This window comes from Podarcis vaucheri, assembly GCF_965113315.1.
Source record: "Podarcis vaucheri genome assembly, chromosome: 4".
Taxonomy (NCBI): domain Eukaryota; kingdom Metazoa; phylum Chordata; class Lepidosauria; order Squamata; family Lacertidae; genus Podarcis; species Podarcis vaucheri.
Genome location: NC_138762.1, coordinates 66,060,713 through 66,086,555, shown reverse-complemented (window position 1 = coordinate 66,086,555; position 25,843 = coordinate 66,060,713). Strand labels below are relative to the sequence as shown.

The 25,843-nt window shown below is 37.3% G+C and overlaps 1 protein-coding gene and 1 long non-coding RNA gene across 3 annotated transcripts in view; one reads left to right on the top strand and one right to left on the bottom strand.

The window, feature by feature from the left end:
• The window catches only part of PDK3 (pyruvate dehydrogenase kinase 3), a 37,679-nt gene extending 11,836 nt beyond the window's left edge, over positions 1-25,843 (top strand). Inside the window, exons 2-11 of the mRNA XM_082219971.1 lie at positions 2,774-2,915; positions 4,365-4,436; positions 9,827-10,011; positions 12,567-12,656; positions 14,042-14,119; positions 14,977-15,053; positions 16,140-16,241; positions 17,065-17,175; positions 19,763-19,876; positions 20,877-25,843. Coding sequence (XP_082076097.1) covers positions 2,774-2,915; positions 4,365-4,436; positions 9,827-10,011; positions 12,567-12,656; positions 14,042-14,119; positions 14,977-15,053; positions 16,140-16,241; positions 17,065-17,175; positions 19,763-19,876; positions 20,877-21,020 — 1,115 coding nt within the window. The 3' untranslated portion in view covers positions 21,021-25,843. The remainder of the gene's footprint in view (positions 1-2,773; positions 2,916-4,364; positions 4,437-9,826; positions 10,012-12,566; positions 12,657-14,041; positions 14,120-14,976; positions 15,054-16,139; positions 16,242-17,064; positions 17,176-19,762; positions 19,877-20,876) is intronic.
• On the bottom strand, positions 10,018-19,755 carry LOC309530829. 2 transcript variants are annotated; one of them, XR_014218917.1, is made up of 4 exons: positions 19,137-19,755; positions 15,185-15,281; positions 14,775-14,846; positions 10,018-10,841 (listed from the first exon to the last, which is right to left on the bottom strand). It is a non-coding gene; the product is annotated as an uncharacterized lncRNA (long non-coding RNA). The 2 variants fall into 2 exon arrangements; XR_014218918.1 differs by lacking the exon at positions 10,018-10,841 and having other exon boundaries at positions 14,132-14,846.

Genomic DNA, 25,843 nt, shown 5'->3' with positions numbered 1-25,843 from the left:
AGGTGTGTACTGCTTAGTGGGAAGGCAGATGGGACAGAAATGTTGTGCCAAATATAACTTTAGGTTATATTTTTACTTGGTTTCTTTTTGAACAGCTTAAAAAAACGAACCACCTGCAACTGGTTAACTGAATCTGTAACTACAGGGCATAAGTTCTCACATTGAAGGGTGTAAACTGGCTGTTTAATAGAGTTCAGCTGGGGGCTATTTTTGACCCTGTTTATTTCAGTTAGGAGTCTACCTATAAGTCACTCACTGTTATGTTAAGCTCATATGTCCTTGAGAGCAGTTCCGTTTAAAGCTGTGCAGAACTCTATAGCACAGACTAAATAGAAAAGGTGAACAAAATAAATAAAAATAAGGCTTATGTAAGTAGAATACATCAGTAACTAGAATAATTTGCTCAACAATCTTTCTTTTTTATACCAGTGTTTTAGTGTTGTCTTAATCACTTTGGACTAGTGTAGGCTTATCAGCTTGGATCCCTTAACCACGGTGAAATTAAGTAGAAGTGGAAGGGGTCATATAGCTCCTTTCAGGAGCAAAGTCCCCCTATATTTCCCCATGGATCCTAACAACAGCAGAGCATTACATTAGTATTAACTAGTTCCCTCTTAACAAGGGTTTGGTAACCAGTTTTAATCCATGGGTACAAATCCTTGTTAAGAGGGAAGACAGGTTAGCATTATCTGCCCTTAACATTGGTACTGGTGTGATGCTTTTAGACAGTTAAGGAAGCAAGGGGAGATTCACTTTTGCAAGTGATTCCATGAGACCTTTCCTGGCTATTATAGAGAGTAGTGGTTGCCAGCAGATATTAATGGATACTGTTTGTGATGTGCACACAGCCAGAGCCAACCTTGATGATTCGGTGCCAGTGTCTCTTGTGTCCTCAACAGTGATTTTGCCTTGGTGGTGGTAGATTACTTCTTAAAGTTTGGAAGACTTGAAATTCTGGTAGAGAAGAATCAGCATCTTCTGACCTATGTATTGTAATAATAAGTAGAATGAAAATTTGACACTTTGTGGTAGCCAGAAATGGTCAGTCTAACCAAATGAATAGCTGGTTGAGTCCCAAGTCGGTTGTGCTAGTAAAGCAAAAATAAATGATTACAGATTGTTCTAGTGGTCCTAAACAGTTTTTACAGATTAATTATGTGACAGATAATGGCTGTCATTTTCCAATTCTTGACAAAAATACATCTACCAAAAAAAGTACATGCATGCAGATGAGCAGGCAAAGACATACATCCATAAATACTTGCAGGATCATATCTAAAACAAAAAATTACTAAGCTATAACAAGCCATTGTCAGGCGTGCCTTAAAGGAGTAAGAAAAACTAAGTACTTAAGGGGAGGGTGGAATCTGATTGGGCTGTATCCTGCCAATGTACATTATCTGCGAATAGATGCTGAATGATGTGCTGTTGAACTGATTATAATGGGACTGCCTTAAAAAGTATGACCTTGATTGTGCCAGTTGCACTACACTTAAGGATTTTTCAAATTGCAAATCTTAGTTATTATATGCATAGCAATGCTTTTAACATTATTTCCTGGGCTGCATGAACATAACTTAATCAGTACCTTGCAGCACTTGTTCATTTTGCAGGCGGTTGTCTTTTGTGACCATGACTAACACATTTGCAATCTTTCTCTTGCCTAAAGTGGAATACTGACAGCTCATTACAGGTAAAACACAGGTCTGTGAGTTTACCTGGCCTTTTTGAATATTACTGTGGAGTTGTCTACTCTTAGGGAGGGGGAGAGGAATGAAAATATGTATAGTCTCTAGTCTGAAGCCTTGATGTCTGGCTGTTGGCTACTGTCTAGAACATCCAAGTTGCTCTGCTAAGTAACAATGAATAAACCTTTACCAACTTTCTGCTAATTTGAAACTGTTTATAGATTGAAGGCTGCAATCCCGTCTCACCTATTGGAGCATAAGCCCCACTTATGAGTAGGTCTGTATAGGATTGTATTGTAAGGGTGCAATGAGGTCCAAAGCTGAGCACACCAAAGTCCCATTAAAAACAGTGAGCATAAAGGTCACAGTTAAGCCCATCAGTTTCATACATTTTAATTGGACCAGTGTGCCTAAACGTACCAGGACAGTGCCCAGTGTTTCTTTTCATTGCCACGATCACCCTCGAACTCAGCACAAAACATCTATTCTACAGCAGAGCATGCAGACATACATATACAGACACATATATTGTGATACCAACCCACCATTGTGTTAGAAAGGTGAGTGGAAAAAGATAGGTCTGCCTCTTCCTAAAATGATCCAAATACCAAAGACAATTGAATCAAATAAATGTTTAAGAATAATAAAAATACTAATGCATCATTTAGAACCCCCTTTAAAAAAAGAACATTAATCCAAAGTATTGGATTCAATCTTGTTACTCAGTTTACTTATGTGCTAGATACAAAAGTATTTTGAAAAGATTTATATATGATTGCTAAATGTGCTTCCATCTTTAGGTCTTTTGCCATGGTTTAGCTTACAGTTAGGTAAATAATAAGCAGATAGATACAAGTATGCACTTTGATTAGTGCAATCAGGCTGGTGTTGGCAGTTACTGTGGGTGTTAAGTAGTTTGTGTATTGAATTCAGATTTAGTAAACATGAAGGAAACTTGCACTCAAAACCTAGCGTCTGGCTAAATAAAGGATTTTTTCCCCTTTACATCATGTTTACATTTTCTAAGAATTTCTGAAGAATGAGGGAGTGGGGGAACTAAATTCTGTTTGTCTTTTCAACCATAGGACGTGATAATGCATGTGAGAAAACATCATATATGTTCCTGCGGAAAGAACTTCCTGTGCGGCTTGCTAACACTATGAGAGAAGTCAACTTGCTGCCGGACAACTTGCTGAATAGACCTTCAGTTAAGCTAGTCCAAAGCTGGTAGGTATAAAGAACAGACAACAAAGCTACATGAACCAAACATGGTGAATTTTACAAGCAAAATAATCTAGCTGTCCAGCTCAGGCAACTGTAGCAAGCTTACATATAAGAATTCAATGGTTGGGTTTCTGCTCCATATTCTACATACCTGGGCCTCTACCTCTACCTTGTACATTCCACTTCATCCTTACCCACAAGCTCTAATTTCTCTTCCCTCCATCTGCATGCTCCAAATCCTCTTCCTTTCTCTCAATTCACATGTTCCACCTCCGCTTTCACAAGTTGTTCTGGGATAGCAAAAATGACATCCTTAAGAATAAATTTAAATTTGGTGTGTGCGTGTATAAGAATATTTTTGAGTAAGTTGTTTTTGCAGTACATGAAGTTCTTTGGGCCATGAAGAAGACCTATGGTGGCAGGGGGAAGTGTTGTTAATAAGCTACATCTAAAACACTCTAGGGAGAGAAAGGAGAAATGGGTGAGACATTAATGGGGATTAATGTGAACAAATTTAATCCCTAAGTAGGTTTCACCTACTTAGGCATCAGTCCAATGCACATTTAACTGAAAGTAAGTTTCACTAAACTTGATGGAACTTTCTTCTAAGTAGACATGTATAGATAGGATTATACCAATGCTTCTTTTTGGTTAGAGACGGTATTAAAAGTCATGCGCTGAAAACCTAGTGCATTTGAGGTTAGTTTGATGCTAGACCTGGTCTGTTTCTTAAATGGGATATGTTCTCTCGCAGAGATGCTATAAAAATATGTAAAATGTTTTCCCTTTACTGTACTGAGAAGAGTGGAAAATTATAAGCTTATTTTTATTGCTTTAATAGATTTTTTGTTTTGTAGCAATAGTGGCTTACAAAATCAAATCTTAAAAGTAAGATAAAATATGTCTTGCAAACCCAAAGAATCTAGGATAAAAGCAGCAGAAGTCAATTATAAAAGTCCTGCAAAACAGTAAGTTTCAAAGCTCTGATAAAAGAGGAGAGATGGGACTTGGAGGACTGTTCCGGGTTTAGAAGATTTGCATTAATTGTAGAATTTCCTGTTATATGAAACAATATCTACAGTTGTAAATAGTTGTTTTCTACAAAGTGCATATGTTATAAATAACTCTACAGTTTTCCACTTTCAAATTGTTTCTGGTGTCAGGTCTATGTCTAAAATACTTTTAAGTACAAGTGAATAAATTGAAATCTGAATCAGTTGGTTCAAGTATTTAAATAGTAAACCTTTAATTTACTTAATTTTTGCTGGACAAAATTTACAATATCTGCATCATATTTCAAAGACATTTTAACCTAACATTCTTTAGTTGACAATTTTTGTAGGTTCTAATGCCTTCCAGTGTTTCAAGTCATTATTAGTTAAGATTCTAGCTCATCTCTTGCTTTTTCGCTAGGTGGTTTTACGTTAATTTTACTCTTCCTATGTGTTTCAGGTATATGCAGAGCTTTCTTGAACTTTTAGAATATGAAAATAAAAGTCCTGAAGATCCACATGTTTTAGATAAGTAAGTGACTGCTGTTTCAAACAAATCAACTCTGTGGAAACAGTATAATGATCTTCTGCCGTAATGTAGATGAAATCAGAATTTTAGTTCGCAAAGTTTGCTGTTGTTTCATGAAAACTTTTTTTTATTAGAACAAATAACTATGTTGAAAAAGACTTTTAGTTTCTTAATAATGCTGTATTGTATATACTAATGAACTGATCAGGTATCTGTTTGTTATTTCCAGCCTGCTATAGTTTAAGGTGAAGGCGAAATGTTAAGTTGTAACCTCCTCTTAATAAAAAAAAGAGAAAAATGCTGCCATTGTTTCTAAAGGAAATGCATTGTATATTCAGCTGGATGCATCTTGGAAGTCATCTTCTGCAATTGCTTGTACAGCTAAATTGGCAAAGTGACTTTAAGAGAGAGGGAGAGTGTATTTCCTATGATAAATTAGATTACACCATCAGTCCCATAAGAAATGGATTTGTGTCTTTGAAAAGCAGTGGAAAATATTGGTTTTATTTTGTGGAGATGATGAGAGTATTAGCTTTGGGGCTCTGAACAAGTGCAGAATCTGGGCTGGATTTAGGTTTGATGAGGCCCTAAGCTACTGAAGGTAATGAGGCCCTTTATATGTCCAGCTGTCCTTTGTCAACAACAAATTGTCACTGTTTTTTGTGTTGAATATATGCTATATGGTGATTTATGGACCTAATAGGTATCTAAAGCCATTTGCACATATTGCCGTGCAACCAGTCCATGCAGAATGTAGGCACACTATATAGAAATGAGCAAACCAGTGATATTTCAGGGAGCAGGCTAGCAGACGGGGCCCATTGTTTACATCCTAGGAGACTACAAAACACTGTTGCTGTATGTAGGTTTTATTTTATTTGTTTTTTATCTTACATTTTAGAAATGTACATTCAGATTTTTTTTCCTTTAATTTTTTTGGGGGGCCCCAAGAGAGTGACACACTAGGCTATAGCTTGTTTAGCTTATATGTAAATCTGGCACTGTACAGAATCCATATTTCAGAGTATATATAGTTCACAAATAATATTTTCTTCTCTGTCATCTAACATCAGATATGATGAACTTCAAAGTCATCCCTGTCATTTATTTGGACAGGTATGGTTCACAAAATAACCAAAAGGTCAAGGTAAACAATAAGGTTATGTTTAGAGACAGTGTGACACCCAGGCGGATCATATGCGGGCATGTAGGAATAAAATGGCACAAATTCGCATTGATGATACTTGAAGTTGAAATGGAGTCCTGAAAATAAACCCATTTTTTCCTCTACTAAAAGAGAGTGTTTTTCATAGCCCTTCTTAGAAGGTAGTCTATATAATACAGAGCAAAAATCAAGAAAGCAAACTTTATTTCTTTATATTGTATCTTTATTTGCCACTTCTCTACATGTTAGAGGAGTAGGATGCCCTTTAATACTTAGATCTCATGAACAAAAAAAGGGAATTCTTTTTTCATTTGAAGCAGCGAAGTAGAGAAATGGACTTCTCCTGTCCTTAACTCTCAGATCCTCATAGAATCAGCAGGATCTAATCTAGCTGAAGCTTTTAAGCATTAAATAATTTTCAAGAAGGAGTGCTTGTCCAATCAGCAAGCCAGGTGAGTAGGTTAAAACCCTCCTTGTGCAATTTGAAGGTTTTGAGGTTTGGGATTAGGTTGTTACTGTTCAGATTTCTCAGTTATTATTTTTAGAGTAATGGATCATTTGAAAACTGCATGAGGAATTTGCGGAGGTACTTAAGCATTGCTGATTAGACACGAAAATGGCAAGTAAGATACCTTTTAAAAAGGAGCACTCTTTCACAATCAGAAATGTATCTTAGAAAAGTACCTGCAAGGAAAATGGACATGATTTTATTACTTGATAGGAAAGGTTATATTTACATCATGGCAGCTCTCTAGACTAGCAAAACTTCCCGATACAAGAAAAATGGGGGAAACTGGTAAAAATGTGTGGGGAATTTGCATAGTTAATGGAGGTAACTTAGATAATAGACTCAAGCATATTCCAACCCCCTTTGCCAAATATTTAGTATTGTCACTAGAATATTCAAACTTGTAATTATTGGAAATGAGGGTAGCGCTGCCAAGTTGGACCTGCAAAAGGAAACCATTCTGCTTCACTTGGGAGGCTAGATTTCAGGTATTCTTGCTGAGAAGACCTATGAATTTAAGCAGATTTGTACAGATTTGGATTTTTTGCACCTTCCTGTTTTTCCTTGGTAACAGGAAGAGGAAAGAAATACATAGCACACAATCTGCCCCACTTTCAAGTGTGGTTCCTGTTGAAAAGAAAAAGGTTGAGATTCTAATGCTGCTTCCTTAGCCAAGGACTGGATTGTGTGGCACAAGCAATGAATCTTGTGTTTATTACTACTGTCTTGTGTATTTGAGAGTACAATGGTACCTTGGGTTAAGTACTTAATTCGTTCCAGAGGTCCGTACTTAACCTGAAACTGTTCTTAACCTGAAGCACCACTTTAGCTAATGGGGCCTCCTGCTGCTGCCGCGCCGCCGGAGCACGGTTTCTGTTCTCATCCTGAAGCAAAGTTCTTAACCTGAAGCACTATTTCTGGGTTAGCGGAGTCTGTAACCTGAAGCGTATCTAACCTGAAGCGTATGTAACCCAAGGTACCACTGTATAGTAAAATGTGATTCCTATTTAATACTCCCTACTTTTTTATCATTATGTGCTCATTAATTCCTCTTGTCCCCCTTCACCATAATTATGGATTAGATGAACAGCCAAACCTTCAGTAGTTTTATAATCTGTGTCGTACAACTTCTAACAGTACCAGTACTAAATGAATGTTGGGGTGTGTACAGCCATAGATAGTTTTAGATGTGAGTCCACTATGGTAGTGTGTGTACCACATGTTGGCTAGATGTTTAGTCTTCTGCCCTGGATTAGTTTTGGATGAAATTTATTTTCTAGTTTGTAACACAAGTTGGATTTGTGCAATGCTAATTGACACTTCTTTCAGTCCGGAAGACATTTTCCAATGTCCTTGGAGCAGGGCTATGCACAGTGCTGGTTGGCTGGCTCATGGATCCAACCCTTGTCACCTGAGTATTATTTTGAAATGTAAAACAGCTGTTTGAGCAGTGTGAATTTTACACTTCATAAGTGCAAAAAGTGGGAAACGAAAGTTTGACTCTATAAACGTGGAAAGCACTTAAGAAAGAAACTAAAGCAGACAGCCCACCTGATTCAACTGGGGGGGGGAGTGGGGGGTTATGAAGATGAAAAGGCAATCAGCACTGGATTCACAAGCTATGTGTTTGACCTTTAAGGTGCTGGTGGGAGGAAGAAATAAATAAAACTTGCACCTGCTGCTGTTTACAGGTATATTTGTATGGAACCTTAAGTAGTAATAGCAGTTAAATATGCTTGTATGCACATTAACTTAAAAAAATGAACATTTTTATGGTACTTGGAAACAGCATGTTTCTGTTTTCAGATCCCTTCTTCTTGAAAGAGTTCCATGCTAGTTTTTACTAATTGATCACCTGCTATCTTTATATAGACAGCCTAATATTCTATGTATTTCCTCCCTAAATGAGCTATGTGTGTTCTACTGTGATCAATTTAATATGTAAAATAGTGTCCTTCTGTTCTTTTTTATGTAACCTATAAAAAGGTTGGCTTAGTATTATAGATGGAATTGAACATAACTCTCTCCTTTTGTTATTCTATTTTTTATGCATTTATCATGTTAAGTAAATAGTTGTGTTGTCAATTATAAAAGTAGAATAAAATGTGAATTTCTGATGCTTCAAATATCAACTGGTGTCTTGTTTTCAGCTGTTTATGTTCAGTTAGTTACAGCTCAACAATTGCTTTAGGGTTGTAGATAAACAGTAGTTAATGTTTATCCAGTATATTTAGTCTTTCATCTGCTTTATGGCACAAATAAGTGTTATTTATTTGACAGTCACCATCTATTTAGGAATCAAATGTAGAGCTTCAAAAGCCCAGTGCAAAATCCTAACACTGCCTAGTATCCCTTACTGCAGGCCTCTCATTTTTGCCTGTTATTTGTATACCGCCTTCCATTTTCAAAGCTAACTATATTGTCTGCACTAGTATTTTCACTAGTCATGGTTAAAGCCAAACCACAGTTTGTTGTCGTGTTTAGAAGTAGATGGTTTGAGCTAATGGTGATTAGCAAGCATTAGTGGGGCAGAAAGATTGCTAGCCATGGTTAGCTCCGAAAATGAAAGGTAGATTTATGAGGTGTGAGAGATCAGCAATGTAATTAGAGCGAGAGTGTATGACTATTCCAAGCCGCCAAGTAGCATTTATGACCAACCAGGGATTTGAATCCACCCTGACCTGGACCACTCTAGTTCCATACCCACTGCACAGCACTGCAGAGTGTGATGCACTTGTAGGACCCAGCCTACTAGTGTAAGATTAGTTGGTATAGAAGATCAGGCAGAATTACTTCTGCAACAAACCCAAACTTGATGGCCTCCAATAGTTTCAAGAAAATGAAGAGGGCCCCCCCCAACTATAATGATGTTAAGAGAAATTCATGCTTCATTTGTCCCTTGCTCTTAAACATAACCATCATAACTTTATTGTCATTGATGCTGCCAAATTTGGAAACAATCAAACTTCAGCAGCTGCTCTTTTGGAGTCCTTCTGGATCTGGGAGGTTTAATCAGATTACATGTTTTGAAGCATCTCTCTCCCATTTTTTCAGCTCCTTACACAAAGTGAAGAATGTTGGTGGTGCAACTATGAGGCATGAATAGCTATTTTATTTTGTTTTGACTTGCATGAGCAAAACATTTAGCAGCGGCACAATTTAAAATATGCACATGTGGCTCTAAACAGGTCTTGATGAACAGATTGGCTTTATTGGAATACAGAATACTTTCTGGCATGTTATCTGCAATGTGATGTACTAAGGTATATTGTGGTAGAGGTTCTGGGTAGTGATTGGATGAACTGTTCTAATGCTATAGAGGGGCGGGGCAGATGAAAAGTCTGTCTGCAGAAGGGCTTAAGAAAGAAGTAGGTAAAGGGGAATGAGAAGGCCTTAAAACCCAGAAAAGCATAGGGGCCTAATGCGGGTTGGAACAGGGAATAGTTCAAAAGAATATGAATGCAAGAGATGATCTTTAAAAAGGGCAGATTGGAAGGAAAGTGGACGGAAGATTGAGGCCATGAGTTGCAGAGGTGAGGAAGGCAGATGTTCAAATGATTATATGAAATAGCCAATCTAATATTCATCTGCAGCCAAATATTTTAGTACAATGTGGTGATACTGAAAGTTTTGTATTCTGAATGAATTTTAATGGTGTCATCTAAGATGCAGATTTTGTAGTTAACTGTCACATCTTGTTTCTGATTTCTCTCTCTCCAGCTTTTTAGATGTCTTAATTAAAGTCAGGAACAGACACAATGATGTTGTTCCTACCATGGCCCAAGGAGTGATTGAATACAAAGAAAAATATGGCTTTGACCCTTTTGTCAGCAGTAACATCCAGTATTTCCTAGATAGGTTCTACACCAACCGCATCTCGTTCCGCATGCTGATTAACCAGCACAGTAAGTATCTGCTGACCATTTAATCAAAAGTTGGTCTTCCTCCCACCCCTTCCTTCATCCTCACAATAGTTCTGTGAAATAGTTTAGGTTGAGAGAATGGGACTGGGGCAAACTCAACCAATGAGCTTTGTGACTGTGGGGATTTTAACCTAGATCTCCAAGGTCCGAGCTCATGTCTCTTAACTCAAGGGCAGCTAACTCCCATCACCCTTAACCATTGGATATTCTGGTTAAAGCTAATGGGAGACCAACAACATCTGGAGGGCCAATGTTAGTTCCTCTTTCTCTAACTACTACACCACTCTGTCTACTGTAAGGTAAACATTAGGCTAGCAAATAGACTTAAGAAGTTTACACTATGTCATTCACCGTGTTGTGTGCAGCATTTCATGCTCTTCTGCCATTCGAGCTGCTTAAGTTTTTAAAAGGATCTGGGTATGAAGGAGCTCAGATATAAGTGGGGGATGAGAGAAAGAACTGGGGTTTTATTTGGCATAAGGAGAAAGACAGTGTTGGAGCAAGGAAAAAAGAAACATCCTGTCTCAAGCAGGCTTTTCCTGAATATTTTGTTATTAGCTTCTTGACACTGGGGTGGGGTGAGGGAGTCTGGAAAACAGTTTCCTCAGAAAATAACTGAGGTTACGGATTTTAAAAAAAAATGATACAAGGCAGGTTTCTGCATCCTTTATCTGGTGAAGTCAGAAAGGGACACTAAATGGATGTCTGTGCTTGCTTTGGCATGAAATAGTATTGCAGTCTGTGTATCAGTCAGAGAGCAGTGCCGTGCAGGGTGTCTCCAAGAGCTGAGTGCCAAGTCAGTTCTCAGCAAGCTGTGAAAAAAACAAAGAAACCATGAGTTGCATCTGACTGCCTATCAGTTAAGGAAATCTAGCCTTCGTTGTTTTGTCAGTGTGAATATGCTAACTCCCACCCACAGTCTAGTTAGCAAACGCACAGAAGGAACAATTTTTTTTGCAGCTATAAAAGTAGCATTTGCTTAATATCAGTCTGTTCAAATGCATTATGGACTTGACCTCAACTGCTGAAGTTATTCTGTGCAAATCATTCCCCTTATCAGTATTGCTGCGGTGATTGCAAATAGCTTTTGTTTGCTGATGTTTGAACAGCTGTAAATGTTTCCAATCAATTGACCCTGCTTTTGCCAACCTGGCACCCTCCTGCTGTTTGGGACTGCAGCTCCCATCAGCACCAGCCAGCACTATCCCACTTAGTGCTGAGCCTGTTCCTTTGCTTTCAAATGGAAAGCAAGAAGGTTAAATGCAGAGAAAGGACTCACAGAAAATTATGACTAGCCTTGATCTGAAATGCATACAGCTAGCTGGAACAGGCCCTAGAGCCATGTGGCAGCAAATGGCAGTCAGAAATTAGTGAGACATAGGGCTAGTGAAGAGTGACAGGTCCTATTGCAGCAGGCCTGGTAAGAGTTGTGCATTTGGGGGCTAGATTAATAATTTTTATATCCTTCCATAAATGCTGAATTGCGCAAAGCTTCCAAATACTAAAATAATTATGAGTCTGATGGAGGCAGACCATCACATAGAGAGTAGTGATTTTCTTGTAATAGTATACAAGAAAACTTTAAAGCACATGTTGCCATTCCAGATTGTATATTTTGTTGTATTCTTAAATACACTGCAGTTCACATTCAGTTTACTGAAGAATGTTCAGATAATTCCTTTACCCTTTGTCTCTCTTTGGCTGTGTATAGCTCATAGCACAAGGCTATACATGAGTCCAATGGGGGTTATTCTCAGATAAGTGGATATAGGACTGCAGCCGTTGGCTGCTAGCAATGTTAAGCAAGATGTTCCCAAATAATTATTGCTAGAACTTTCTCCGCTTCCAAGACTGGGATTGCAGCAACTGTCAGTATTTTCTAGAGTTGAGCCAAGTGAAGGACCCAAGTTTTGTGAATGCTTTTACACCCTTCTTCCATTTTTGTTCATGCAGTGGGGACAAGGTGATAATCTCTGTTGACCCAGAAACCAGTTCAAATTGTTATGTTTTGCTACACTGTGTGGCAGTAATAAAATAAAATTAAAAAATGTAAGTTACACATTTATTTTAAATTACCGTATTTTTTGCACCATAACACTCACTTTTTTCCTCCTAAAAAGTAAGGGGAAATGTCTGTGCGTGTTATGGAGGGAATGCCTACGGGTGGCATGCCTACAGATTTTCCTCCTCTAAAAACTACGTGCGTGTTATGGTTGGGTGCGTGTTATAGAGCGAAAAATACGGTAAATTAAATTAAATAATTAAATATAATGACTGCTTATCGGTATGAAAGAAAAGGGAACCAGGAAACATGGCCATATGCACATCTTGCCTATCTATGTTAGGTGGTGATGGGTTTTTTATATCCATCTCACACCCATCAAAAGCAAACTTTTGCGATCAAAATGCAGCACAGCAGTAGTATTTGTTGCCTTTTGAAAGGCTTTAAGAAGTGTTACTCGCCATTAGATTCCATTACCCTTTAACTGTTTACAAAATATTATTTCAATTAATATCTACCTTTCCTCTCATTTTAGCACTACTTTTTGGTGGGGTCACTAATCCTGCTCATCCCAAACATATTGGAAGTATTGATCCTACGTGTAATGTAGCTGATGTAGTGGATGGTAAGAGTAAACACAAGTTGTTTTTGGAACTTTGATTGCAAGGTGTATGTGTAATGCCTTGAACCATTTCTAATGGTAAATCCCTCATCTATCAGTCAGTAGCCTCTCCTTTTCCTTGTAAGCTTTGTATATGCACTGATGCCACCCATGGTTAAGGGTAATCAGCTTCTCCCAAAGCAAGATATGCAAAGTCACGTAAAATTCTGTTTAATTTGGGGGTCCCATTCAGTGGTGATGCAGGTGCAACACTAAATCATGGTTAAAACTAACAAGCAAAGGGAAAGAATTGGTTCCAGAAAGGGAGGGAGCATGAAATTCAAGAAGGAGACGTGTTATTTATTTATGTTAAAAAACATAAATCAAATAAATAGCACAGACCCATTGGTATTGAAGAGAGCTGGTTCTGTAGTGTATTGATATTTCTTGTCACTAGATGGAGGTATAGCATAGTTAAGTTACAGAAAATATATCTTCAAGACATTTCTGAAGAAACTTCAATTTTCTATTTATATTTTGTTCCAATGCGATATATTTATGGGAGCCAAAAAGCCCAATTATTTGCAGTTTTATTATTATCATTCACTGTGCACTGGAAACAAGCTAGGTATGCATTTGCTTGCTCAAATAGGTTTGTCAACTTTGAAGCTGTACTTGAAATGCTTAATATCATACAACTCTCTTTCTCGAATCATCTCCCTAAATTCTACTTCCGGATAGTGAAAGATGCCAATTACATTTTTGTGCACAGTCTCTAAAATTGTTAACAATTCCTGGAGTAGGTTTTTTAAAAAATAAATAGATGGCATGGTTAACCATTACTTTTTGGCAATGGGTGAAAGATCTGAATTTGAAAATACTTCCTTAAATCTAGGAAATACATTACATGCTTTGCTTTATACATGCATGCCTTCTATGTAGAACTGGCAAAACATATGAAAATAATACTTATTGTAGTTTTAAAACCAAGACTTAAAGCTACAGAGCAAAAGTAGAGCCTCACTTCTGGTAGGGAATAGTTCATGTTGCTGTTCACTTATCCTTGGGTAAATAAAGTGGAATGAATGTGTTTTTTAAAAATGTGTGGTTAAGGTGAATGGGGCATGTATTTTTCCTCTCATGGAGCCAATAGTAGCTTTGGGGGCAGAATTTTGATCTAAGAAATAACACAGAGGGAGGATGTATAACTCCCCATTCTTCATTCCTGCTTCTCCATTTAAGTTAGAAGCCTGTTTTTACGTCAGAGGGTCTGATTACTTATATGTAGTTTGGTCCTCACAGGAACAAAATAAGAAATCTAAAAAATAAGAAAAAATTATAGCTTCTTGAGGTACAGTATATTGACATTTCTGCATAATTCTATAAGTTTTTGTTTTCTTCACTCATAGATGCCTTTGCAACAGCTAAGATGTTGTGTGAACAGTATTATCTGGTATCACCCGAGTTGGAAATTGAAGAATTCAACGGTAATACTGAAGTTCATTGCTTTTTAGCATTCTTATAACTATCTGGGCTTTGTGTTCTAAGGATCTTTTATTTTATTTTCTAAAATTTAATCACAACATTCATTTTGACTTAAGAGCTGTGCCAAAGTTATGGGTATAGCATAAGCAAGGGAAAGTTGGAAAGAAACTCTGCATTCTGTTTTCCAACTTTTTTTTGGCCACTTTTTTTTAAGTAGCTAGTAAGACTGCAGCAGGTGGATTTTTAAAAATACATCTCAGAGTTTAAGATCCAAAGAGGTTTTAGACAGTTATAGGATTGAACATGCCCAAATGAATGTTTTGCTTTTTGGTGACAAATCCCTCTACCATATTACAAACTGCTTTCCAAGCTCCCCCCCCCCCCGCCGCCCCTATTAAAATATGGTTTACCATGCCACATGGAAGCTTCAGTTCAGGAAACACAAGTGTAAAGCTCTCTTGCATTTGTGGATTTTGTTATCTGCAGATTTATATTCTAGTAATTGAGTCTACAGTCATGGTGACACATGATCTTCTTAAACCACAAAATGTAATTAACTAAATATGTGACACCACAGTTATTTTAAACATGGAAAATCTGAGCTAAGTGTGCTAGTGAAGGCTATTGCATAGGGCAGCATTCTCGGTTTGTTCATACTAGAATTCTTGAAGGTGCTCTGCCTTGACTACCAACTCTGCACTGGCTTGACATATTTGGTGTTTCATATTTCTAGGAATCAGAAAGGTAAAAAAAGAAAGAATCAGAAAAATAAAAAGTATAATATCTTATACTAGAAAATGGTAATTAAAAGACATCATAAATTGAATTTTCTGTTATATAAATGGTTTCTGTTTTCTAGCTAAAGCACCGGGCAAGCCTATTCAAGTAGTCTATGTACCCTCACATCTGTTTCACATGCTTTTTGAATTGTTCAAGGTAAGTAGAATTGTCTCATGGGAAGGAGGCTAATTTTGCTTGCCTCCTCTTTGAGTGCACTGGAAAAAATACTGAGACCAAGCATAGTCTTAAATATTGATGCATCTGCCCATTTTTGTGTGAAATGTTACCTATGGTCCTCGTGTGCACAAATGGCCTTGATTTAGAAGAATAACATGTCATCCTTCCTTGTACTCTTCCACAGAGTGTTCATGTGTTAGGCAAAATCTGTAATTGAAAAAAAGGGCCTCTCCTTTCATATAGAAGGTGAAGATTTAGAAAGTGAAGGTGTAAATAGGTAAAGTTAGTGATAGAAAACTGACACAGTTCTTTGGTGGCAAGTGTTTTATTCTCCCAAGTAGTCAATTTTTATGTGTCAACTATGGCTACATATGAAACCATAGGGAAGCATATTCTTTATTGTACACTGTTACCTGGGATGAGGCTGTTTTAACAGTTACTGATACTAGCAAACATTGTCATTACTACCACTTAATACAGATTGTTACTATCTATATTTTACATTAATCAACTGAGCTCAAATGAACATATCCAATAAAAGAACACACTTTGAAGCCATTGCAGGGCTCTGTGAGTCCACTGATATGCAGCGTAGGTTTTGCCATTCAGTGTAGTGTTGGGGCAGCTTGCTTTGTATGCTGGTGATCCTTTACCCACAAGAAGCTTTACTATAACACCATTTCTCAACTTCTTTGTTAAATGTTACTTATTAATCCTATGTGTAAATTTTATGTGAATTTAGTCATATTTTTAAATAAAGAAATTTAAAAGTGGTGCTCATAGGTTTGTACATCTTCTAATATTGTTGCTTAATGCATATTAAAAGCTTCAGAAATGTTAACAATAATTCTATTGTTTATACCCCGCCCATCTGGCTGGGTTTCCCCAGCCACTCGGGGCAGCTTCCAGCAAAATACAAAAAACAACAAAATGTCAGACATAAAAAAACTTCCCTTCAGATGTTTTCTAAAAGTTGTGCAATTCTTTATTTCCCTGACATCTGATGGCAGGGTGCCACTGCTGAGAAGGCCCTGTGCCTGGTTAACACTTCTTTTTCTTTTTCAGAACTCAATGCGAGCCACAGTAGAGTTATATGAGGGTAAAAGCGAAGGCTATCCACCAGTTAAAACCTTAGTCACTTTGGGTAAAGAAGATCTATCAATAAAGGTACAAATTTGCTAAACAATTTTTGCTGTAACATCCTGAGGAAAAGCAGCTTTATGCACTGCTTCCCCCACCCTAAAAATATATATATTTAGGGGTACTCTCATTTTCCTACTCATATTGAAATACTGCTCCTCAATGAGGCCCAACTTAGATTTACAAAATGTTTAAGGGTATGCATACTCCTGCGTCCCCCCCAGGAAAAAAGCACTGGTTTTATGTGGTAATGGGATAAGAGCTGTGTGCTTGACAACTACTTTGTCAGAGGCCTAGTTTACAAAGAGGGAGAGAACTTCAAAGATTATTATGACTCTAGTTGCAGATAGTTATTAAGTAGGCTACAGAGAGGTGGTGTGGTTTTTTTTTCCTCTCTTGGAAAGGAATCCATCCTCTCCACTCCAGTCCTTCTGACTAGAAGTTCAGAGTAACTTTCACATTTACTTATAGTGTTTAGCTACTCTGTGAATTGAGCAGGCACCTCTTGCATGGGCCATATCATTCATTCCTACTCTGTGCTTTCAACTCTGTAGTCAGGAGACTACAGAGGAAATTTAAGGAAACTTAATTTTGGTGTAGTTTAAAGCAAGGAGGAGCTAACCTTTTAGATTTGGAACAGCTGATCCTGAATTCACTTTGAGCCCTAGGGCTCTATTCTGTACATCTGATGTCAGCCCATAATTTACATGGTGAATGCTGCTTGTGGACAGACAGATACTTCCTTTGGTATTTATGCAAGTGTTAAGTAACTACTTCTCTATTATTAATAGTATAAACAGTGTCATTGGAGGGCATTTTGTCCTAATGAAACTTTGATTTTCTTCTGTAGATAAGTGATAAAGGTGGTGGTGTGCCACTGAGAAAAATAGACCGCCTATTTAACTATATGTATTCAACTGCCCCCAGGCCTAGTTTGGAGCCATCAAGAGCTGTACCTTTGGTAAGTTCTATCCTGTAGGCTAATGATTCCCAGAAAATATTTCTCATAGCTTTATGTTATTTTTGCCTTTTCCTGACACAAACTTTGTCTGAAAAACATAGGAGACAACACAAGTTATTGTTTGATTGTCAACTGATGCAGTATATCTGTAGTAGATCCTAGATGAAATAATAATGATGGTCAACTAAAAACAGCTCCATCTATGAGGTGCAGAATATTTATGATTTCTTTTGATGCATTATGTGATTCTATACACTGTATACTAGATGTTTCCTATGATAGCTGAATACATTTATAGTGGGATGGCTTTCTCTCAAACTTCAGTTTGTTATTTACAGATTCTGCATATTTTAAAACAATAAAAAGTTGATATTTAACTTGCTGTCCTCTGTTAGTTTAAATTCTGATATGAAACATGATCAGGGTGGAACAGCTTAGCACAAATGAAGAAATGTGCAGGCTCCCAGAAGGAAAATCACAGCCACTTTACTCCTGTTGTTCTGCTACTGTTCTGCACTGACATAAGTTATAGCTTGTTGTCCTGACATTGCCCAGACAAACCATGAACTGTAATCAAAGCTTGTCCTATGGTTTACTTCTTGTGGCCTGGTTGGAAGAGAAATATTCTCAGACATGATGGGCTTGGTAAAAAAGAAAAGCTAAGAGAGTCAAATCTTTCCAGAATGCATCAGGATTATTTATTTAGCTGCTTGCTTTACCATATCACAAGGTTGGAAAGACTCCTCAGGATTTTGTTTCAATATTTGGTTTAATAAAGTAAAGTTCTTATGGATGAGGAATGCCTTTTTGCTGTATTTTAATATTTATTGATTGAATGACTTTTATTAATTACTTCTTGTTGTGTTCATATCTTTCTTTTATTGTGTTAGATATTTGATAAAGTCCTAGCCTTAAAGGCAACCTAACTTTTTTAGAATAACAAAATCCCATGAAGCTTTACAATGACTTTGGGTCAGTCACTCTTTTGTAGTGAAGCAAATCTCTCAGAATTGTTTCAAGAATAAAATGGGTGGGGGCAGAGGGAGAGAGAATCTTACATGGCACCTGAACTCCTTAGAGAACAGAAGGGTGGTAGTAGGTGGTATTCAGCTAAGTTTTAGTCAGAGTAGACCTAACTTAATCATGTTCGTTAATTTCAGTTTTTATACTCAGAGTTAAATTTAGCTGAATACTAATACAATGTAATAAAGGTAAATAAAATGAAACTTTTAAAATTACAATATTTAAACAATTGTAGTATTATGTTGGAAACCTAAATTGATAGGGTTTCACTCTTAGGTACTGGAATGAAGACAGAGCCATATTAAAGGATTGATTCCTGTCAGTTTTGTGTGCAATTACAGGGCATGGATTTGGGGTCATATCAAAAAAGTTTTATTCATCAGCTCTGACTTCAAGCATAGAGTTGGAAGATGGCTCTAATGAATGAGCTGAGGGTGTGAGGGAGAATCTCTGTGATATACTGCACACTTTTAGGTCATGAGGTAGCCATGTCCCAGTTGCCTTGTGGACCATACTAGGAGAAAAGAATCCTTTGAAAATAATTGCTTCAGTTCCTTTGCAAGTAGTCTATATGGTAGCTATTTTTCGTTGATTTGAAAGGCATTGTGTTCTATCAAACATACTTGGAGCACAGTTAGGATGTTATATATCTAGAAATACTTTTTCTGTTGACAAAATTGCAAGTCTTATTTTCTCTACAACTTTCTTCTTTCTTTCATTGCTTCATGCTATCAACAATAATTGATCTAGTAGAGTAGACTGACCAAAGAATGCGGTTCCAACTCTTGCTTTTTTCGCATCTCCTATGTGTAGAGACTGCTGTGAATAACAATCTCAAGTAATAAACTACCATCAGAATCTCAGTACCACTGAGCAGTGACTGGGATATTGCAGCACTAACCGCCACTGTAGAGATTCATGAAAGACTATCAACTTGCCTGGGTGGCTTATAGATCACTGTCAGTTCCGCTAATGTAACTGCATCCTTGGGAGCAAGACAAAATCCACATCCTCCTAAAGTCTCTGCAATCAGATTTGCTGTTCATTAGTGCATGTTGTCAAAATGGCTTTGTACTATTGTGATTTTTCACTGTTTCTCAAATTCAAAAAAAATTTCTTTGACCTGAAAGCTTACTGATGTTCAAGCAATCTAAACTTTGAAAGGAAAAAAATGGCATTATAATATATATTTATTTACTATATTTTTGGTTCACTTTCTGTAGAATAGAATCTAAGGAAAATGAGAAATCAAACATGCAGTAAAATAATCATATTTAAAGCCAATAGACATTAAAAGTATAACAACCTGGAAATGTGTTCAGAAATCAAATAAAAGTCTTCACCTTCCAGTGAAACATAATGAATGACAAAGAAAGCTGCCCTTTAAATGATATTCTGTAGAACAGGAGGCAAATCTTTTGTTCCTTGTGCTACTTTGTTGACAGCATTCAGAGTGGGGTGTCATTCTCAGTTATTAGAGACCAGAGAGAAGCATGTTAGCAAAGACATTCTGTAAGTATAATTGTTTCATTTTTAAATCTTTCATTATCTATTTTTTCTTTAGGCTGGCTATGGTTATGGTCTACCAATCTCTCGTCTTTATGCTAGATACTTTCAAGGAGATCTCAAACTTTACTCAATGGAAGGTGTGGGTACTGATGCTGTAATTTATTTGAAGGTAAATACAATGACTCCTTTAAAGGGAGTGTTATTGGCAAAGCTGTATTTTCTTCTGCTGACCCTAAAAGCTTCATGGCTAACACAGTGCCGGATTTAGGACGGTGTGGATGGTTCTCCCATACAGGGTGCCGAGCCAAGGGGGCACTAATCATCATCATCATCTTCATCATCAATAAAGCCAACCCTATACATGGGTACCTACTCAAAGTTAGGTCCCAGTCAGGAGGGCAATTGAGTTGCATCAACTATGTCATAGTGGACTTGAGAGCATGCACAGAACAGAAAGTTGAGAGCCTTCTGTTCTGTACCTGCTCTCAAGTGCACTAACTTTATGAAAAGTTAAGGGAAGGAGAGGAGAGGAGAGTGGTGATCAGCAAGCTCTTGTGAGGAAATAGTTTGTGATTCTGCCACCAGCTGATTGTAGATGGTGCTTTGATAGGCGAGTCTTGGGACAGTGTGTTGCAAGTCGCAATTCAGAAAGCAATATTCAGTAATCAGTAACAACTGTCCAAAAGGAATTATTGTGAAAATAAGAAATATTTGGTGTTGGGGCAAAATTAGTCTTCTCTCAGGGTGCCATGTTACCAAAGTCTGCCCCTGGCTAACTAGGAACTCAGCTGCTGTGCTTCATTCTTTGAGTATGTGTATTAGAAGTCATAAAGAGGGCTTTAGCTTAACATAATTGGCCTTGCATTATTCAACAGTAGGTAAAGCTGTATGTTGCCTTTGATGTCAAAAACCTAAACATTTCTTCACAATTCTTGACCCTTGAAACTAGATATGCAATATCCTTTTCATAGCAAAGTTCATTCATCCTTTGTTTAATTAAACTCTTCTTTATAGTAACTCCAAGGCAGGTAGCAAAATGTTTCTAAATGAAACAGCATCGCCAATTAACAAATATTGGGATATTATATCCTGGATGTAAACTCCAGGTTTGTCCTCCTTGTAAGTCTGTTCCTGAAACTTGATCGTGTTACTTTTTACCCTTTCTTTAGGCTCTTTCCAGTGAATCATTTGAAAGACTTCCAGTTTTCAATAAGTCAGCCTGGCGACATTACAAGACCACCCCAGAAGCTGATGACTGGAGCAACCCTAGCAGTGAACCCAGGGATGCTTCCAAATATAAAGCGAATCGATAACTCACCAGTGTTTTCCACCTGGATGACAACACTTACGTTCAGAAATGAGTCTCTGCTTTGTTCCAAATCCCAAAATCCTCTAATCCACAGTAGTCAATATTTCCCTAGAAAGACCTGTTATGGGACTGAAATAGCAAGAACAGAGGAGATTTTCAAAGACTGACATGCATTTTTGGTGTGAATTATTATAAATACTTTGCCAAAACATGCTTGGTTAGTTGAGTCACAAGTGACAAAATGGATTGCACTGTGATTGCAGTTAGATTATACAATTGTATAGTTAAAAGGGTACTATTTTTTAAAGGTCGGTTTCTAGTCCTTTGTAAGAATTGGCAAAATTGTTTTGACTCCCTATTTGACAGTAGTGTCTTACACAGCAATATAATGTAACACGCATATTCTACTGTAGTTGAATGTGTGCTTAAACTCACATTGCTGCATTTTTATATGGTACTACATTTAGAAAACAACTATGGGAGCTCTTCTGGTCTTGTCACCAAAACCAGTATACATGCTTAGTTCTTTCAAAAGTTATTGTACTTTAAAGTGATTCTTTCCACAATTCTAAAAGTTCATTTCTTTAGTGTTTACCAAACTTTCATGTAAAGCACTGAAACTTTGCAATAGATATCCTGAGGTGCTTTCTTTTTTAAATACCATAAAGAACAGTAGCATGCTCATCAGTTTTGGGTACCTGAAACAATTCCTACTGACCAGGAAGAGAGAATTAATTTGGAATGTGAGATTCAGCACAACAAATATACTTTGTTGTAGGGAAGCACATCAAGAATCAACCAGTAAACAATTGGGGGTCCAGCTAGATACTAAAAGGAGGTTGGCTTTATGATATATGTCGTTTCAAACCCATTTAATAGTAAAACTAAAATAATTTGTAAAAGGATTTCAAAAATGACGTGAAACCTTAGTAGACTAAACATTTGAAACACTGAAATAACTGTCTTTTTAAAAAAATGTTTCTTCCAAGAAAGGGCATTATGCTGAAAGCTGAAGACCTGCTTGAACGAGTCATTGTCCCAACTACTGCGTCTGATACTAAGGCTCTAAAGAGAGTAGAAGCATGGGTTCTGGCAACACCTTTTCACAGGAGCAAAGCTAGAGTGAGGAATGAGGGTATCAGAACACCAAAATACATTCCTCGGTGTCTGTGTATTGTATTTGTATGTGAATTGTTTTGACAGAATATGAAACAGAATTTCTAATTAAATGCAGTTTGGTCTGTAAGGAAGACAAAGAGAAAGTTATGTTGACTTAAATTTTCAAGTAGCTGGTAAAAGCTTCTATACTATTCTTTATTCAAACACAGTAGAATGCTTAATTGGCAATTAAATCTGAGTACCCCAATTCCAACTGAGACATCTGAAAAGCATTACTCTTAAACTTACTGGGTTTGCATACTTTTGCATCAGTGGCTATTATATGCATGATTTTTAACCATGTTTATGACTGTTTGCACTTATATGTCTTTCTGAGCAATATGTTCAATCTTTAAACTCTGAAAAATACCCTCATACATGAGATCTATGTACATTTTCAGTGACTCAAAATTCAATTAAAGGGAAATCACCTTTAGTATGATTGTCAAACTGATAAAATTACAAAATATAATAACTGCATACAAATATGACCAGCATATAGATCTCCTAGTTTACTAGTGTGTAAAGACTGCCACTCTTATTTGGAAGTCATATCATGGTACCTTAATCTAACAATGAGGTGGATAGGATTTGCCATCAATAAGGTGTTTGTTATTTCTTAGCTTTTAACTTGGGCATGATAGGAATGGAGTAGTCATTAGAAGGTATATTCAGGGGGGGGAATCAATTCAGTAATGAGTACAATTAGATTAGAATCAATTATTGCAAAAAAATTCCAAAACACCAAGCAACAACAGTAATAATAATTAAGCACATTTTGAGTGTTCACAATGCTTTGCATAGTTGATTTCAGTAAAATGTGGCCATGTAGTTATAGTAACTCAAGCAGTACTTGTACTGTCCTTATTACCACTGTGTCTTACCCTTGGTAAGTGAGACAAGCCTATTTGAAAGCCCTGGCTAGACCATTCTTACCAAACCTGTGACTAATCCAGTGGTGCATTATCTGTTTCTTGATTACTGGATCAAAAAGACCTATTAGATCCCAGATAATGGGACCAGCTTCTTCCTCCCAATGTTACATACTTATTTGCAAAATGGTGCATCAGAGGATGCCTGGGGCCCTTGATGGCTAAGGAGACTTGATTCTCTATCACTGCTCAGTTGTAGACACTCTGTGTTGCCCCCAGCAGTGAACATTAGTGTCTAATTCTATGCTCTTGTGTGCTGATGCAGCAGCTAATAAAGTAGGTCTGTAAATCACATTGAGTTTGCATAATAAGCTAGCACATTGATTAGAAGAGAGGGGCAAATTCCATGAATGTTACAAGTAAGTATGCTTGGGGAGAAATAAGGGGGGGAGTAACTATTACAAATGAATCAACCCACATTGAATTCAAAGGGATTGAAGAATGGAGTCTGCTGATAACTTTTTCTTTTTTCTAATTATGATTTGAAAGTCACTTTAGAGTGAAATAAACTGAGAGGATCACTAACACTGAAAGCTTTTAAAGCAGGAAATGTATCCCTTAACTCTATATCATATATATTCCCTTAGAGAGCCACAGAAATACTGATGGCTTTAGCAGTTTTAAGTAGGCACCTTCTGCTCTTCCCTGACTTCACTACACTGTGAAGTATATTGGAATATATTGACTGTAAAGAAACCTTACGGAGCGGTTTCTGGGGAGGAATAAAAGGGAGCTATTGTCTCGAAGAGATTTAAACACACAAGTATGTTTTTCTCCTGAACAGTTAATTGAAGGATTTAGATTAATCCAGCAGCCACGTCAAAATTGAGCTTTGCCACAGCTGTGTAAAAGACACTCACTGAAACATATATAGTAGTTGCAAATGGCTTACAAACTACAAAACAACTTTTTTAAAAATGAGAGATAAATATTGTGCCCATTTTATTGCTAACAAATAAATAAGGCTGCCTTAAACTTCAAAATATACCAGTGAGGTAAGCAATAAAACTGGTTCTCCCATCCAGCCTCTTTGTAGAATACAGTAAGCATTTTTTAGTAATACTCAAATTTTGATACCTTTTTTTTACTGCTTGCCTTTTGCAGTTAATTTATTTTAAATCATTTGGATACAAGGCCCTGAAAGGTGCTGGACTGATGATACATTGTCACAGATTATACAGAAAGTTGGTAGTAGAGGTTACTTTGGGTAATATCCCCAAATTCGTGCCCTAATTTTTTTATACCTTCTGCACTGTAACCCAACACTAGTCCACTCTTGTGTGAACATGCTAAGACGATCTAGCAAATTGTGTGTATGCAGCCTGCTTCTAAATGCAAGGCTGTATTGGGCTACTAATTTATTACTGGCATTAGAAGTGGAATATAGCAGGACCTTTTCAATCCTGTTCTAAAACTATACAGACATGTTGGAAGCAGTTCCTCTTGAATTTCATTTTCCCTATATTAGGCTAAGGCAATGTGTCAGTGAAGCTGCACCCCATCCAAATCTGGGGTCCTCTGGGGGTGTTCAACTCACCAAGTCCTCAAAAAGCAGCACATAAATCATAATCTCTTACTGTTCTTCTCTTCCCTCCTTACATGTGTTTTTATGGGAAGTTTTATGGTGGATGTGGGTGCGCCGTATAGCTCATCTCCTTGAACTCTAGCATTTTCTATCCAAACAGAATTGGAGAAAGTTATCTGCTGCTCACTGGGTGCTGGGAGCAAAGACACAGCATCTGGAAGTATGTCTGAGACAGAAAATATTTTCCATATAGGAAAGGTTTTATAGGAAATGGAGCTGGCAGTGGTTGGAACACTAAGCTTCAGCTGCCAAAGAAACAGGATGCTGCAGGATTATCATGTCCATCTATGGTCTGTTTATCAAGAGTTACCACGTTTCTTCCTTATGGGCAGCAGCAATAGCAGTGCCAAACCTTGGCAAGTATGGAAGGAGGGGTTACCTGTCTTGGAACCCTCCCCCTCTGGGGACATTGCCCTCCCCACAATAGTCTGAGAGCCTAGGATTTAGAAGTATCACAAAGTTCTTTCCATCATTGCCTTCCCAGCTGAAACTGGTCTCCCAAGTGCACAATTTGTAGGTTATCCCATAGAACCCATAGTTTACATCTGCTTTATAAACCACTTTAACTCTGGAGTAGGCCTGCTGAAATAAATATAAGTTTGTTTTAATGCAATTACCTTGTAGTGAAGTCAGTTGAGGATGATTGCTTACAAAAGCCATTTATATGGTATTTTAGTTTTATTAGAACCAGACTTGGAGAAGAAAAGCAATTTGCTGCATATTTATTCAGGTAGAATGGCTTGAAAAGTTCGTAGCAATGGTTGAACAGGAAGAGAAAGGAGCATGGCTCAACATGTATGCACAGCATGCTGAACTTCCTGGGTTCAGTCACTGGAATCGCCAGCTACAAAGGTCATAGGAAAAAGTGATGTGAATGACCTCTCCTTAAGAAATTTACTGCCAGAAAACTGAACTGAAACGGACCAATGCTCTGACTCTATGTAAGGGAAGTTCATTTGAACTTGATTGGGTTACAGTATAAAAGAAGGGAATTCTCAAAAAGTCACTTTTTGAGGTGTTCTAAGCAGATGGATTTCTTAAATGCTTCCTGTAGCTAATGTTAGAATTCCAGATCTGCAGTATGCATCATTTAATTGTAAATGTTGCTTCCTTGTTTTTCACTGTGCTGTGCAATAAAAAAATAAAATGAGA